The sequence below is a fragment of the Xenopus tropicalis genome, chromosome 3 (assembly GCF_000004195.4).
Source record: "Xenopus tropicalis strain Nigerian chromosome 3, UCB_Xtro_10.0, whole genome shotgun sequence".
Lineage (NCBI taxonomy): Eukaryota > Metazoa > Chordata > Amphibia > Anura > Pipidae > Xenopus > Xenopus tropicalis.
Window position 1 is genome coordinate 107,013,818 of NC_030679.2, and position 17,218 is coordinate 107,031,035.

Consider the following 17,218-nt stretch of genomic DNA (forward strand, 5'->3'; position numbering starts at 1 on the left):
TCGTAAATCAGCCCCTTAGTGTATGGAGATCCAAATTGCAGAAAGATCCCTTATCTGAGAAACCCCAGGTCCCAAGCATTCTGGATAACAGGTCCCATAGCTGTATTGACAATAAACAGTTTTTTTTAGGTTTAAAATTCACTATTTCTATCTGTGCCCATCACTATTATTCAGAATCTAGATTCTGTGCCACAATTGCACTCAAACATGTACTATGCTATTAATACATAGGGAAATGCCTGATTTGGGCTTATTAAGGAATATTTTAAGAAACATTCTTCACTGTGGCATTAAACATTATGTTCAAAACAAAATATAAAACATTGCGCCAAGGGCATGCAGTGTAGTCTTTGTCTCTGAAATGTGACTTAGGCACAATTCACACTTGCATGTTTCTATTTGTATTCACCTTGCCCAGCGTCTCTTTAAGTAGTCCTCCAGCGCCACTTGTTGTTTTGGTGTTTAGCTAGGGGACTGGCAATCTGTTAAAGATTTAAGATATAGATGTTAATGAAGATATATGCTGGATAAGAGCACAGCTGGATCAGGATATAAAGGTGTCAGCTCAATTCCAAATGTTCATAAGAAAAATGAATTACTGTGTATATGTTTGCATATATATTAATATAAATATATCTGGTGCTGAAACTATTTGTAATCAAACCATCCCCTGCAGTCATGTTTTCATCTCTTATAGCTGAACATGTTGTCACTGTGATGATACTGTACATTATGGATTGAAGGGTAAGCAGCTCATTGTAATCCTAATGAAATAATTAAGCACCAGGAGGGAGGATTCATGTACTTGAGCGCTGGCAAAAAGCATAATGGCAGAATAAGTCATAATATGACATGACAGTGGGACACTAGCCTGGAGGGCTCTGAAGTAATGTAGCCTGGAGAGTTATGCAGAGAAGCTGGCCGCTCCCTAACTTAGAGAGTAGTGAAGAATTTAGCAGATCCCAAACAACCTATACCACTATAATACTTATTATGGGCCAACATGAACATGGTATTTTGCTGCATAGAATCGTTTTAAGCTTTAAAGTAGTATGCTTTGTGAGATCTGAGTAGTTGTAAATATTTTTTAAATAAAACACAGCAGTGTTTGATCCCCATGAGTTTGCTACAAATTGGATAACCCTCTCCTCAGTGCACTGTATCAGACAAACAAACAAGCCCTCTGCCTGAATTGCTTAAAGATCTCTGAAAAGGTAATACAGAACATAAATCCAAGAAGACCAGAAAGCACTCTTGGCAAAATTTCTTTTAGTATTTTATCCACATAATATCTCTCAATAGGTCACCTCATTGCAACACGAAAGGGGAAACATGGCATACTGTATTTTATACTTTGCATAATGAGTTTAAGGCTTGGCCTCTGCTTTAGAGACTTGTCTAGAGGAACACCACTGGGCACAGAGGATACACTCAGCAGCAACCAGATCTAATTGTTCCACGCCATTGAATACATCTTAAGGGGAGATAAATCATTTTAAGAGAGCACTGAAGGATTAGTTCTAGACTGCCAGACAAACCCAAATATCCTTATCTCTTTATAAAAGCAGGAATTCTCTCCCTCCTGATGGAGCAAATCTGAGCTCTGTAACCTGGGAGTAGTGATGGGGTGATAACATGCAGAGGTATCATGGTATAAAATATTTGATCAGACATTTGGCTGTGTGAATTAATAAGCATAGTGTAGAGCCAAGAAAGAAATGGCCCATAAACAAGTATTCAAAGACAAGTGGTCCTCTGCACTCACCCATTATTAATATACTAAGAACATTGCTTGGTAGCTTAATGCACAGAAGGCCTAAATATCCTTAACATATTGATATTGAGTGCAGAGGCCCTCTTGTCTTTGTCTGAATTTTGTTGTCACAAACTCATTGCACCCCTGCCTAATGGTATAAAATTAAGTCATAAGCACAACTTTGGCTTTTTTGCCATACCATAAACAATAATATTAATAATATAATATTTTTGGAGACTTTAGACATTTAATGAGAAATAGCAGTTAAATGCAGGCAGCAAAGAGTGATACTTACATCACTTAAAATGTTAGAATGAACCATGGTACCCAAGGCTTCTGTGGAAAAGTAACACTGTAATTACATGTGCAATAAATATTTATATAAATCCAGTTTGTGTATATTCACTAACAATATTTTCCCTTGTGATTTCTAAAAACATTATGAGTTCAGCCAGTCTTACTATAGAAATATTCCCACATGGCCCAGTGAAACAGAAACGCCACCGAATGATTCATCAAAGTCTGTTCTGAAAAGACTGAGTCCATATTCCTGTGCCAACGTCTCTGCCAGCTGCTTGTTTAGCGCACTGACAGCAAGCGGAACATTAAAATGTCACTGCTGAGCAACCATTTGGATACATAGAATAAATAACTCAGTGAATAAGCTCTTCCTAGATGACTTCACTAAACAATCATATAAAATATACTGTTAAATGCGTTTTTCATACATATCACAATACAAGTTACAAAATGTATTGTCATAAGGTAATAAATAAGTTTGAGGAGACAGGCATTCCCTGTTTGTGCATCATGTGCAATCACTACAAAATGTCAGAAAACACCCATGTACTGATCCCAATCTTGCAGCATTTTGCTGTTACAGGTAGGGTACACAAAAAAAAGGCCACAGTGACTACCTGGTATAAATTGCACCATAGGAATAAAGTGATAACTATTATAATAACATAATGAACATCAGTGGACAAATTAAAAAAGCACACACTAAAATATGTAAACATGTATGTGTTGTGCAATAGCAATTGGTTGAGTGTTTCATTTATGTAGAGGTGATTCCAATACCTCATCCCATAGCCCTAAAAGTAGGAAAATGTCACCCCCATGAAAGGAAACATACATTTAGGAGAATTCTGCACTTTTCCTGCTTGCGACAATATACAAACCAATTACTGCCAGAAAAGCAGAATCATAGGCAAGGTGCACAGATTTTTATGATTATTGCAGCGGTGCAGATGTGATCAGACCAGGGTATGACACAGCCACAGAGTGTAAATGCACGAGTTGACGGGTTTCTCTATTAAAAAAATAAAGTCATGTTCATAGTTTTAGACCTTTTCAGAATTCATTGCCCCATTATCTCTACCACCAGTAGAAGGAATGGCATTTTGGCATTTTATTACAGGTATGGGACCTGTTATCCAGAATGCTTGGGATCTGGGGTTTTCTGGATAAGGGATATTTCCGAAATTATGATCTCCATAACTTAAGTCTGCTAAAAATCATTTAAATATTAAATAAACCCAATAGGATGGTTTTGCCTCCAATAAGGATTCATTATATCTTAGTTGGGATCAAGTACAAGGTACTGTTTTATTATTACAGAGAAAAAGGAAATCATTTTCAAAAATCTAAATTATTTGCTTATAATGGAGTCTATTGGAGGTGGCCTTTTCATAATTCAGAACTTTCTGGATAATGGGTTTCCGGATAAGGAATCCCATACCTGTACAAATAGATTAATCACAGCAGTGCAAGTTAGAACGCTATATCTATTCTGCAGAATGCTTTACCATACCCGAGTAAACAGCCATGGATGCTCCCTCTGTTTTTTAAGATTGCAGCTGCCATTTTGCTTTGTCTGACTTCACTTCCCTGCCTGCACACTGCTCCTGGAACTGCTCTAAGCTCAGATTACACAGCAGAGAGGGGAGGAGGAGAGAAAAGAAATTGAAGGAGGAGGAGAAGGGAGGAGTAAAAGTAGAGAGGAGCAAACTGAGCAGACTTGTGCCGTACCCTGAAGCATTTTTCTGGGAGCAGGAAGTCTGACACAGATCATGTATACAGAATGGAAGGAAAGAAATGTGGTATTTCTTTTTACTGAGCAGCATTTCTGTGAGTGCTTATGGCTGTATTTACATAGACCTTTCTGATAAAGCTCACTTAGTTTTTACCTTTCCTTCTCCTTTAAAGGAACAGTAAAACCAAATCATTAAAGTGTACAAAAGTAATTACAATATAATGTACTGTCACCCTGCGCTGGTACAACTAGTGTGTTTGCCTCAGAAACACTACTATAGATTATATAAAAAATGTTGCTGTGTACCCACTGGGGCAGCTATTCAAGCTGGAAAAAAGGAGAAAAGGCACAGGTTACATAGCAGATAACAGATAAAACACTATTGTATTCTACAGAGCTTACATGTTATCTGCTATGTAACCTGTGCCCTTTCTCCTTTTTTCCAGCTTGAATGGCTGCCCCCACGGCTACACAGCGGCTTATTTATATAAACTATAGTAGTATTTCTGTTGGAAACACACTACTTTTACCAGTGCAGAGCAACAGTACATTATATTTTATTTACTTTAACAAACATTAATTTTTTGTTGTTACTGTTGCTTTAACATCTCTTAATTGTTATGTCATTTATTCCTTCTTAGTAGGCTGAATGTGGGTTTTACTAGCCATATTATGCTGGTATAATCAACTTGGATGACTCAGTTTAGGCTAGATCATGCTGTAGTCCAGTGGCTGTAAATCTGTTTTAATTTAAGCCCCCTCTTGAAGCTCCAGCCTTTGGCCAGGGCCCCCATGAAGGTGCAAGATTTGCTTAGGACCCTATTATTTTATGAAATGAGTACAGATATAGGAAGATATAGTAAGGGGCACATTTAATAAACAATTTTGAGATAATTTTGTATTTTTTCTAACGTTTTTTAACTTATAGAATATTTCCGAAAGTATGCGAAAAGTTTGTTGAAATTTCACGTGGTTTTTGTTAAATTTCCACAAAAAAATTGTACTTTGTGCAAAGAATACAAACATTTCAGAATTCGTTAACGGTTTGGTTTACACTTTCCTCTGGACTATCTTTTCGCCAGGTTTGATCTGTCGAGTACCATTGAGTCCTATGGAAATCATTAAAGCCAGAAAGGCTTTCGTGGCATAACAAACTTTTCGGCACGAAAATATTGTGACTTTTGCTATATTTTTGTATGAACGGTAAAAGCATTTTCAAGACATTTTAGAACTTCAGAAATTATCGTGGTTACTCTGAATTTATACCTTATCGTGTTTTAAGCCCAGAAAAAAATCGGATCTTAGTAAATGTACCCCTGTGTGTAAATTTGATGTAAATTTTTGTTGTATGTTGAGAATCAACAGCACAGCTATAGACTTACATATAAATACTATAAATGATTATAATTAAATATGCAGTTTTCTCCACTGTGTAGCTTTTAAAATATCTGTCAACATTACAGATGCTGATTTATTTCTAATAAATTAATGACTTATAAAATATGTCATAATTCTGCTGTCATTATCCTGTGCTATGTATTCTTCTCTGTCTTTCACTGCAATGCATTTCTGTTTCATGAATATGATAGTATTAATAATAATGAAGCATTGAAACCATATGGAATATCTGACTTTCTATTTTGGATCCCTTAATATGGATAATAATCTTCAGTGTTCTGTTTATGGGACTCCAGAGCCTGACACTGTCACTGTATAAATAATAAATATAATGTAGAATGTTCAGTTATTAATATGCTATGGGTAAAGAGTAGTATGTGCCTCTGTGTTAGTAGTGACAATACTTGTGGCAACAACGCAGGGATTAACTTTTTTGTTTAATCAGCAAATGCTTTAATATGACAATTCACTTACATCTAGTACAGGAGTTAATTAAATCACAACTAGGGGCAGATTTATCAACATTTGGATTTTCGTGACTTAAGGGTGAAGACACACGGAGCTGTACTAGTAGCAGCTACCTTTTCACGGCTACTAAACTCCAGAAAATACAGGGTCGGACTGGGCCGCCGGGACACCGGGAAAAATCCCGGTGGGCCCCGGCCCTAGTGGGCCCCAGCGGCCCAGTCCGACCTTTGCCGGCGCTCCCCCTACTGACTGTTCCTCCCCGAAGCGTTCAATTTATACGCGCTCGGGGAGGACGTCAGGCGGGGGCCCTGAGGGGGGTTAGGGGGCCCCTGGGGGGGGTTAGGGGACGCGGCTGGGGCACCTGCAGGGCCACTGGGGCGGGAGCCCCGGTGGGCCCTGCACCCCCCAGTCCGACCCTGAGAAAATACCCTGCCATAGACAATACTGAGAATTCCTCTGCTGAAACACATGTAGAGACAATTATTGGTAAATGATCAGCATTGTCTATTTTAGTAGCCATGACAAGTAGTTGCTACTAGTAGCTCCGTGTGTCTTCACCCTAAGAGGTTTTTGAAACCATGGAAAAATTAATTTCCACAAATGTTTAGTCTGTGTTAAAAAGATGCAGAAAATGTGAAAACCATGTATTGTTGCACAAAACCATGAAGCAAAGAAAGATCTTCCAGTTGTAAAAAGGACATCTGTCATTGACTTCTAACGATCTTGACAGCTTTTGATTTGTTGCAGTTTTGTTGCATAATAAATGGCAAAAAGTAGTATTTTTGTGCAAAAAATAAATAAATTATGAAATAAAAAATGTGACTTTAGCAAATGCCCCCATTAGTATATAAAAACACATGATACAGGATACACAGGACCTCTGGTCACATTACTACCAAGTAGTGGTGCAAATTGGCAAAGGCTATGCTCTGTTTCTTGGACATGGTATGTTAAATGAATGATGAAAAATGAACACTGATTATTTCTAGTGTATTCTGTTTTATGAAGACATCACTGACCATTTAAAAATGTTATGTTTTATTACTTAATTTCCATGAAAATTCTGCAGCAGTCTACACCTAGCTAAGGCATGCCTCACGGGACCCAGTTTCCGCACTGGATAGGCTGATTAGAATTCTGTTACCATGTAGGGACTGGCTTCGGAATCACATTTCATTTATTGGTTAGAAAAAAAATGTCCAGCTCTGAGGAGAATATTCCCCAGGCATAGGCATAATTTAGATTGAAGCCTAACCTTTAAGAGGAATGATTAAGTGTGACAAGGGCAGTAGGTGATAGCTGTATTCTTTTACATGCTATTGCTAAGAAACAAACATATCTTTCTAATGAGACTCTGGGTTCAGAACTTTCCATTACTGGGCTATCTTTTGTCTTGTTTATTTTGACTTTCCTATCACAGATTAATAGCTATATATAAGTAACCAATCTTCTACTACACAATTAGCACCAAAGGCTGGAAACAGAAATATAAAGTATAATGTATACAGCAATGTTCTCATTCTTCTGCAGACTGAACCAAAGAATTATTCACATAAATTATTACATAGCTGTCCAGGACTTTCTACCAGCTGGACCAACTAGGAAATGAGTTACTTTTATTTATGCATTCATTTAGTTCATCATTATACAGGTATGGGGCCTGTTATCCAGAATGCTCAGGACCTGGGGTTTTCCGGATAAGGAATCTTTCCGTAATTTGGATCACCATAACTTAAGTCCGCTAAAAATCATTTAAATATTGAATAAACCCAATAAGGATTAATTATATCTTAGTTGGGATTAAGTACAAGGTACTGGCTCCTAACAAGAGAGAAAAAGGAAATCATTTTAAAAATTAAAATTAATTGCTATGAGAGATGAGATGAGATGAGATGAGAGAGTCTATGAGAGATGGCCTTTCTGTAATTCAGAACATTCTAGATAATGGGTTTCCGGATAAGGGGTCCGATACCTGTACCAAATATGGGTTCTGCCTTTTTTTTCTGGATGTAAATTGCTTTGTTCTTAATATGGCTGCAAGCAGCACAACTGTTTGCTTAACAGGTGATTAATTGTAAAGTCACCCACCTATAAATGGATAAATTACACCGGTCTGGTTGTTCAGCAGTTTTGTCAATTAACAAGATCAAGTGAGGATTGCTGACCCATATACGTCATTGGGTAGGATTTGGTCTTTCTAAATTATAGCAATGTCAGATGTAATGATATACTATGGGGCTGATTTACTAAAATGTATTTTTTTCTGGCCTTGAGAGTCATAACTGGACATTGTATAAATCAGAATTAAACTCGGTCATTGTTGTATTTAAAAAATGTCACGATAATGCTTGAATGGTTTGTATGAAAATTTTGAGTTGACATTCAAAAATCCCAATTTTTTCGAGTTGAAAGTATTGTTAAAACTCAAAACATTTGGTATAAATTCAAATTAAACTCAATCATTTTTGGATTTATAAAATTCCACGATAATGCTTGAATAGTTCGTACGAACTATTCGAAACTCCTGAATTTTTTCGAGCTGAAAGTATCATTACAACTCGAAAAAATTCTAGTTTAAACGGACGTTCGTTTCCATCAATCCTCTTTATTTTTCCCAAACAGCAGGCATTTTAGGAACATTGACACTCAGTCTTGGAAAACAATAATGAGTTTAAGTTTCACTTGAAATTGGGTGAAATAGAAAACAATGATGGGATTAATTTTCCCCTGAAAATATGTGAAAGGGATTAAATTCTTCTTGAAACTGGGTGAAGCAGAAAACAATGAGGGGATTAACTAAACATTACTAAATTACTAATTATGGGAGTTATTTTCAAAAAAATTTCCAAAAAACTCTAATATCAATATCAGAAAAATCGAGTACTGGCAAAAACCCATTTGTAACTCTCGAAAATATGTAGAAGTAAAAAAATTGCTTAGTAAATGTGCCCCTAAGCCTACATTTTGGCAGATGCACCAGAGCTTTAAGTTGCTGCCAGCCTCCCTGTTTTGGTGTCATTCCCACTTTCAGGCATTTACAACAAAGATGCTACATAGTTGCTGTGACAACAAGATTATTTTTATGTACCTTGTACCAAATATTACAGTACAAACACATTTTATATTTATATTTAATAACCATCTATCTTAATCTGTGGGTTGATAAGTGGTATGCAAAAAAAAGATGTGGCACCAGATGTCTAAACTTCAGTGCTTCAGCTCTTACCTCGGGTGCAAGGTAAATGATTTAAACATCAAAAAAAAGACGAGCAACACCGAGTTATATTCCAAAAAGATCAATCGTGTATTAAAAAGGCATGAACAGCCAACGTTACGTTTCGGTCCCCATATAATGAACAGAGAGGAGGCGGGATAATATATGTCACTATAGTCCTCTAGCACGGAAGTTGCTAAAGTAATAAAGTTTGTATTGTGTGTGTATTGGCATTACACTTTGTCACTTCAGCAATCTCACTGTGATGCAGTTTTATATTAATATCTAAATAAACAGCTCATTTACCTAGCACAATTTTAGTTGCAGTTGTGCAAATTTTGCTGCAGTCACACATATACTACATGAATCATTCATTACCGGTACATGAGAAGTGGTGGCTGGACTCACAGATGGCAGGGGTATTGTGGGCTGGACAAAAAGGGGTAGGACTAAGAGGTACATGTCTTGTGTTACCCTACCATTGCACCCTAGGCACATACCTCTTTTATGTAACTCCAGATTCTGACCCTTTACTTAAGTCTAAAGCTACTCCTAGCACTTTGGAAAATGTGAGCTCGGCACCATTGCCACCATCCCTCCTCTTGTTATGGTAGCTCCAGGGTTCCTACAACAGCCTGTGCCAATAGACATAGCCCATTTGTTCCTAAAGAATGACAGACATCATTTAAAAAAAGACATCACCCTGATATGGAAGATTTCCAGTGCAACTGCATCTGATTTGCATCAAAGCACATGTGCAATTGTACATTAGTTATAACTTTATTAGATTTTGTGCAAAACTAATCTGCTAATGGTCTACAAGTTTAAAAATAAAACAATGATGCTGACAGAACATCTTCTTATTAACTCTTTTTTAGCGATTATGCATGCTGTGCATTTTTCTATTATTATAACTTGCCTTATTTAAAGTGAGGCACACAGATTCCTTTATTTGACATATATACCATTTTGGTACTTATTGTAGCTGAAGGTACTTTGCCTTGGAGCTGCCTAACATATAATGCATCATTTCATGACAAATTGGATTCAGAGCTCTACTTGTATGCTTTCCTTTACATTTAAAAATAAAATAGAATGTAGAGATTGCCAGTGACATCATTAGGCCTGCTGAGAGCAATGTAGGAGGAGAGGAACAGAAGATAAGGGAGAAGGGCGAAGTATAATTATATAAATCTTTAGAACTGTGGCAGAAACCCTACTCTGTTTATGTATTAACATGTCAGTAACCACCAACTCCAACTGCAATTAGTGTCATTATACCTTTATATAATTTTGGAAACCTTTGTTTGCAGCTCTGTGTGTATATGCTTCCTGATAGTGACACTGGAACTTGAGGCACAAGGTTGGCTTTAAATGGGATGTCATCCACACCTTGTAGTCACAAACAGGTAAAAATGACTGATCATTTGATGCACAGGATATTCCTACAGAGCATTCCCTATATTGATTCATACTTTTGTGCCATTTTACAGCACTGACTTTAAGGGAGTTATGTAATAAAAGACATTAAATTTGGCCAGAAGCAGTAACCTATAGCAACCAATCAGCAGGTAGAATTTACTGGTCACCTGTTTAAAAGCAAACATCTTATTGGTTGCTATTGGTTACTGCTACTGGGCAAACGTAGGGGCATATTTATTAACATGGGAGACAAACATCACCTGTGATGTTGCCCATAGCAACCAATCAGCAATTAGATTTAAACGGTCACCTATAAGTTAGAAAACAAAAGCAAATATCTGATTGGTTGCTATGGGCAACATTACCAGAGATGTTTGTCTCAACTGTTGATAAATACTCCCTTTAGTTTATTTTATTAAATATAGGGGTAACAATGTAGCTTTGCCTGCACAAGCCGTATAAAGGTATAGGACCCATTATCCAGAATGCTCGGGACCAAGGGTATTCCGGATAAGGGGTCTTTCAGTAATTTGGATCTCCATACCTTAGGTCTACTAAAAAATGTATAAAACATTAATTAAACCCAATAGGATTGTTTTGCCTCCAAGAAGCATTATTTATATCTTAGTTGGGATCAATTACAAGGTACTGTTATATTATTACAGAGAAAAATCAGTTTTAAAATTCTGAATTGTTTGATTAAAATGGAGTCTATGGGGGAGTCTGGATAAGGGATCCCATACCTGTACTCTGATTGTTATGTGCTCAAGTAATGGCTTAAAACGTTTTATTGCTGTAATAGGCTGTTGTTCCTTCATATATATATTTGCTATAATGGCTAGATCAGGACTACATTCTGTTATATGTGTGATGGCTTTTTCAATATACATGCAGAAAGCCGCAGAATTTTTTCATCTATTATCTTTTCACAGTAATGGCTGCAGATTCTTAAAATGTGTGGTGTGTATCTTTTATTTAACTTTATGTGATTCCTAATGTTTAAATGAATTGATATGGACAGTACCAAAACATTGGCCATACTACAGTACAGGCCATTTTGCATGGAATACTCCATATGGGAGATTAAAATAATGTATGATAAAATGAAAGCTATAATTTATTTCATTTACCCATATGGAGTATTCCATGGTTTAAGACCCTATCATCCTAAAAAATTTTTTAAACTTTAACGCTGTCTCCAGTTTTCTGCAAAATAGACACATGCAAAACAATATTATCCTCCACTTACACCACCACCTGAAAATATGTACAGGGCTTCTTAAAGTTATGGACTCAGTTTTGTTATTACAAACAGGTATATTTCTTTCAATATCCACTTGCAGTCACAACAAAAAAATGAATTACTGAAATGTGACCCCCCAATAATTTAGCTGAAGCTACAGTCAGAAGTAGAGGATCAGCGGTAGATACAGGAGTAGATACAGATCAGCTGTAGATACAGAATGTGATAGCGGCTCCTAAGGGAAAGTTAACATAGTATCCTCAACAGCATGCCATTATGAACTTCCCAGCCCTTGTGGGCCCCGCCGCTGGAGTGTTTGCCCCACAGCAAATAGAAAGATGATCGACTGAGGTGGGGGCACTTAGGGTGGCATCTCTGGTGGGCCCAATACATCCCAATCTGACCCTGCTTCCCTAAGTAGACATATAGGTAAAATGGTGCAGAAAACGATATATATTTTAAGTATAGAAACACTCCATGTATATACTGTTCCTTGAGCCTAAATTTTATTGTTTTTGCTACTTTTTATTACTCATTTTTTATTCAGGCCCCTCTCCTATAAATATTAATATATTTATAGGAGAGGGGCCTGAATAAAAAAATGAGTAATAAAAAGTAGCAAAAATAATAAAATTTAGGCTCAAGGAGCAATCATTTTTTGGCAGCCAGGGTGAGTGACCCCCATTTGAAAGATGGAAAGAGGCAGAAGAAGAAGGCAAATAATTAAAAAGACTATAAAAAAATTAATAATGAATCCCAATTGAAAACAAGTCCCTGGTTACTAAGGTTATTTGAACCCTAGCAACCACATGACTGCTAAAATTCTAAACTGGAGAGATGCTGAACAAAAAGTGAATTAATAAAAAAAAAAAACATAAAAAATGAAAACTGATTGAGAATTGTGTCAGAACATCATTGTCTATATCATATTAAAACTTAATTTAAAGGTGAACAACCCCATTAACTCTCACTGGATACCTGTAGCATCAATACCAAAAGATACTGTGCAATGCATGGGTGTCCATTGCAGCCTAATGCCCAAGAGGAGTAGAGGAAAGTATCTATTTCAGGAGGAATAACCCACCTTGTCAGCTAAAAATCAATATCAAAATGTTCAGATTAAAATAATTTAGTTTATTAGGCTGGATAATGTACCAAGATCCCCAAACCAAGCAGTGGTAAAAAAAACAAAAAACAAAAAACGTTTCAGAATGTTATTCCTAGGAATAAACTTTTGATGTGCACATTTCCACTTTGGTTCAGCTTCAGTGCCTATTTTGGCTGGTGTTGAAGAATCATTTCACTTGCTGATGGTTTGTTGTAGAAAGTCCACCTTTTCCCCACATTAAATTGGTGAGAATATCTCACACTGGTTATGTAATATTTTGCAAGTCCCTTAAGGGAGACAAGTAGAATGAGCACTGTACTTTGCTATTGGGTAGGCATGGAGGCGCACAGGAGAGGAGGCAGAAGGCTCCATAATCTCTGCATATAGTTATACTAAGACAGTTTGATAAATGGGAGTTGAAGCATAAGTCTTTCGTTCCCCTGTACCAAACCAACGTCGCCTGGGGATAACATGACGGATGGTTGCACAAAGGTAGCTATCATAAGCAGCTCAATGATTTCTGTTTGATCCCCCACACGCTGCTTATTGGCGTCATGGGGGAGGAGTTAATGCTATTAAAATAAGAAAATAGACCCCGTTGGGAGAAATAAATAGAGTTTATCCCTGCCCATTGAGACAGAAAAGTCTAGTCTTTAGGAACGCGAACTCCAGGATCGCTCTTGCTGTTCAGCACCATGGATAGCTCCCGGCTGCGTCTGATCGCGCTTGGCTGCACTTTGCTTCTGATCGCTGCTGTCTCCGGGCAGGAAGATAGCGCTGAGCTGGAGACCAGGGCACTGAGGGACTTCTACCCAAAGGATGCCAGCCCATCAAGTGAGAAAGAGCTGGTAAGTGACCAGTAAGGCTGTTCATTTTAGCAGTGCCTAATATCGACCTTACAATGTGCACCTGTAGATCTAGCGTTCAATACTTCTAAGCGTTAAACTTGTGGTTATGTTTAGGTTTTCTCTGCCTTCAGGGTTCTAGGAACCCTAAGATTAACTGTTAAATGCCGAAACAAAAGTGATAAAGCAGAGGTCGCTGGGGGTTGAGAATGCTAAAGCCTTACTGTGTGTTTTGTAGCTGGGGGCTCTGCAGGAAGTCCTGGAGAAACTGCAAAACAAACGGATCCCTTCCTGGGAAAAGAAATTCGGCCAAGTACCAGTGGTGAGTTTGGATTTCACTCTAACAAAACTGTAATTGCTGGGGAACAGGGAGATCTATTCCTGTTTATATCAGGCTGTATATATACATATATATGTGTTATGGTACACATAAATAATAATAGAGTGCATAGAGAGTGCTCAGAACCGTACTCCTCTGAAGCGGGACACACACAGCCTGACCTGCGCAAGGTTTCTGGGAAGATTTCTTTTATCACCTGTTGCTGATTCATATTCTAATTCAGCACTTTAAGGTAAGGGGCAATGTTTTATTTTACCTGCATTGCCCTGAAAAGCTATATTTTCTATAGGATATTCACTGTGAGTAATGTGGGCAGGTTTAGCCAAAATGTTTATATTCTGTGTACATTTATATGCAACAAAAGTGCCACATATCATTAAGGTTATGCTGCTGTGCTAGAAATGGTCATATTTGTATTAGTCCTTTCTCTGTTTCTGACCTTTTGGGGGATTCCAGGCACCACAAGCTGCATTTGCCTTTGCAAGTAACACAACATCATATAAATGTATGTATAAAAGTGCCATATGATTAGACATATGGTATGGAGACAGAAAATATATTTGTAGCCAGTGTATATGTTGTGCATGCCATTAATACAGAGTGGTGATCTGTTTTTCCCTTTTTTTTAGTGTGATGTTGGGGAGCAATGTGCAGTCAGAAAAGCGTCCAGGATTGGGAAACTATGTAACTGCCCCCGGGGTGCAGTTTGCAACTTCTTTCTGCTAAAATGTTTATAGTGAATTAAAGCCCTTCCCGGAGACATCTGTGTGGAAGCCACTCTGTTGCTGAGGGGTAGAGAAGGACTTGGGAGAAGATATGAGCAAAAATTCAGGAACGTTTTTGTTTTTTGCTCATTAAGTGAGTTGCTGCAGCTGCTCTATTTACTGTTCTCTCCTGCGTTTTGTTTCACAGTTTGCACACTTGTGTGGATAAAGAAAATAAAATCAACTATCTTTTTTGTAAATCACTCTTTCACAGTGAGATATGGGCAATGGGTTCTTGTACAGAACTGGTCTTTCATACTGCTCATTTTCCTAATATTATTGCCAATATAAGCTTAAAGTAGTTCTACTTGCGTTAGGAGAAAACAAAGAGGTCATCAGACCAAATTAACATTTTCTCACATCTCAAGGGAATAAAGAAAGACAGTGGCTGGCTGAATACTATAAGTTCCCTTGTTAAGTGAGCAGTGTCTTTGTTACCGCTAACACTGACAATAATATTAGAATTAAATTAAGTGATTAGCTTAGGAATAAATCAAGTAATATAACTTATAACTTATAGTTATTAGTCATCTTTATCACTCAGTGCACATCTAATAGATACATACATAATCTACTAAAATACATTTTCTTCACATATTGAAAATATCTAGGCACCTGTGTCTAAGCATATATCTGAGCTATTCTACCCATTTATGTTATCTTGAGTTATCTTTCTTCTCAGGATATATTGTTTGTCAATGTAAAACACAGCTAGTCCACCAGATACAAGCTTAAAATGCTTATGTCAACCAGGTCAAGACTGAGATGCATTGAAATTGCCAATGCCCAAGTCCCACACAAAAGGTATGGCTGGATATTGTACATAATTAGAAATCCTAATTTTCATATTTAGATTTCAGTAAAATTAACTTAAATGCATTTGGGTTAAATCTATGATGTGTTTGGTTCAGCTTGATGATGAGTGCTTGGATGCAAAAGCCAGAATCAAATCCTGGGTTCTGTGTATCCCTAGAGAGCTGGGGACACATTGAAGGAATATAGTTAAAAAATAAGGATTTAAGCATCCTTTCCAATCATGCACCAGCTTAATCCTTAACTCATAAAAGATATTGTTAGTGGAAACTAACACTGGAACCACTTTCTAGTACTACCATAAGTATTTTGCAATTCTTGAATATGGTACAAAAAAAAAATCTATACTTTCTATATTTGTTTTGTATTACATTACATTATGTTTTGTATTTTAACCAAAATATTAAATACTCCATGCACTGAATTGTTCTAACAAAATCTGTTGACCCTTAATGATCCGAGATGCATTGTATAACTATGGTTTTATCTGACAAACAGCAAAAAAAATGCACACATTGATATTTCCTTCTAGGATCAAACATGAAAGTGAGCGCTCTACAGTGAATATGTTCCTTAAATCTGACATGAACTGAATGTACATCATGTTAATCCATGAAATCCCAGAAACAGGCTTCAGAGAAAAGACTTGTCTTGGATTTACCATAAATCTCTTATAACCACATTACCACCGATCAAATTAGATTGACAATATGTAGCCCTAAGGATATGAGAGCTAACTGGTATTAACATTAGTTAAATTGGCTATAGTGTGCCAGAAAATGAATTACATATGTCAATTGGTATATGTTTAATTAAATTAGAATGTAATTTGTTTTTTCCAACATCTACATCAATGTCATCATTATTTTGATTTGGAAGGTAGATAATGCCCAAACGAGTCTTACAAATGAAACATCACATGACATTGCTGCTGGCACAACTTATTTGGATGAAGAGACATTTCTATATATAACAACTAATGAGCATAGTATTAAAAATGATCTGGCAGTACCAACTTCCAACATTTCCTTTAACGATTGACACATATCAAAACACACAGTTTGGCTATGGATACAGGTTAAATCAGGTGTAATGCATTCATATCCCACAAATAATTGAAATGCTGAGAAAAATCCACATAGTACCGGACTTCATACCCTGGGAAGGAACCACTCCTTCTGAAGTGACAGCATTAGGTTGAAGAAAAGCAAACATAAAATGCATTGGGAGCTACAGACTGGATAACTCATATTTATTAGGTGACTGACCTAAAAATAAATACATAAAAGGGCAACATACAGGCAACTTTCAATGCACATATTATTACCATTACTTTTCCCTGTACAAAAGGTAGTATCCAAATATTCATAACTGCATTTGATAGCTGCCCATTATAGGAAATAGGGACACATAGGAAAATATATTACGAAAGGCGAAAGTGCTTCAGTGCAATGTGTATCATTTATAGAGAACTCCTTTGTTTGCAATCATAGTAGCTCAACTAATTTGAGCTTTTCTGGATGATGAAGCAGGCAATTTGTAATGTGTGAACCATACAAACGATGCTAAACAAGGGTCATAAACATACAGATGATAGCACCAAACACAGACTTCTTATAATTTTCTGCATACACAGTACCAAATTGTTCTTTGAAGGGTTGAATCAGATGGGCAAACATTCCTTCATATCTAAATTGGATTGCTAAAAGACACAATTGGCCCACTAAGTAAAATCACTTATCTCTCCCACAGGCTGGCATGCCAATAACTAAATCAGCCTTGGGTACTATCCTACAGAGCTGCTTCTCCTAT

General features: G+C 37.0%; 1 protein-coding gene across 1 annotated transcript; it reads left to right on the forward strand.

Moving 5' to 3' along the window:
• The first annotated feature begins 13,288 nt into the window (after positions 1–13,288).
• Positions 13,289–16,250, forward strand: MGC145330 (uncharacterized protein mgc145330). Its single transcript, NM_001079103.1, has 3 exons — positions 13,289–13,492; positions 13,728–13,811; positions 14,459–16,250. Exons 1-3 carry the CDS (start codon positions 13,340–13,342, stop codon positions 14,564–14,566), a joined length of 345 nt encoding a protein of 114 aa, NP_001072571.1. The 5' UTR covers positions 13,289–13,339; the 3' UTR covers positions 14,567–16,250.
• Positions 16,251–17,218: the final 968 nt, after the last annotated feature.

Bases quoted from the DNA above. Each gene is read 5' to 3' on its own strand.
- MGC145330 (NM_001079103.1), top strand. From the start codon at position 13,340: ATGGATAGCTCCCGGCTGCGTCTGATCGCGCTTGGCTGCACTTTGCTT. The intron at 13,493-13,727 runs GTAAGTGACCAG...TGTGTTTTGTAG, and splicing joins CATCAAGTGAGAAAGAGCTG to CTGGGGGCTCTGCAGGAAGT. The intron at 13,812-14,458 runs GTGAGTTTGGAT...CCTTTTTTTTAG, and splicing joins AATTCGGCCAAGTACCAGTG to TGTGATGTTGGGGAGCAATG.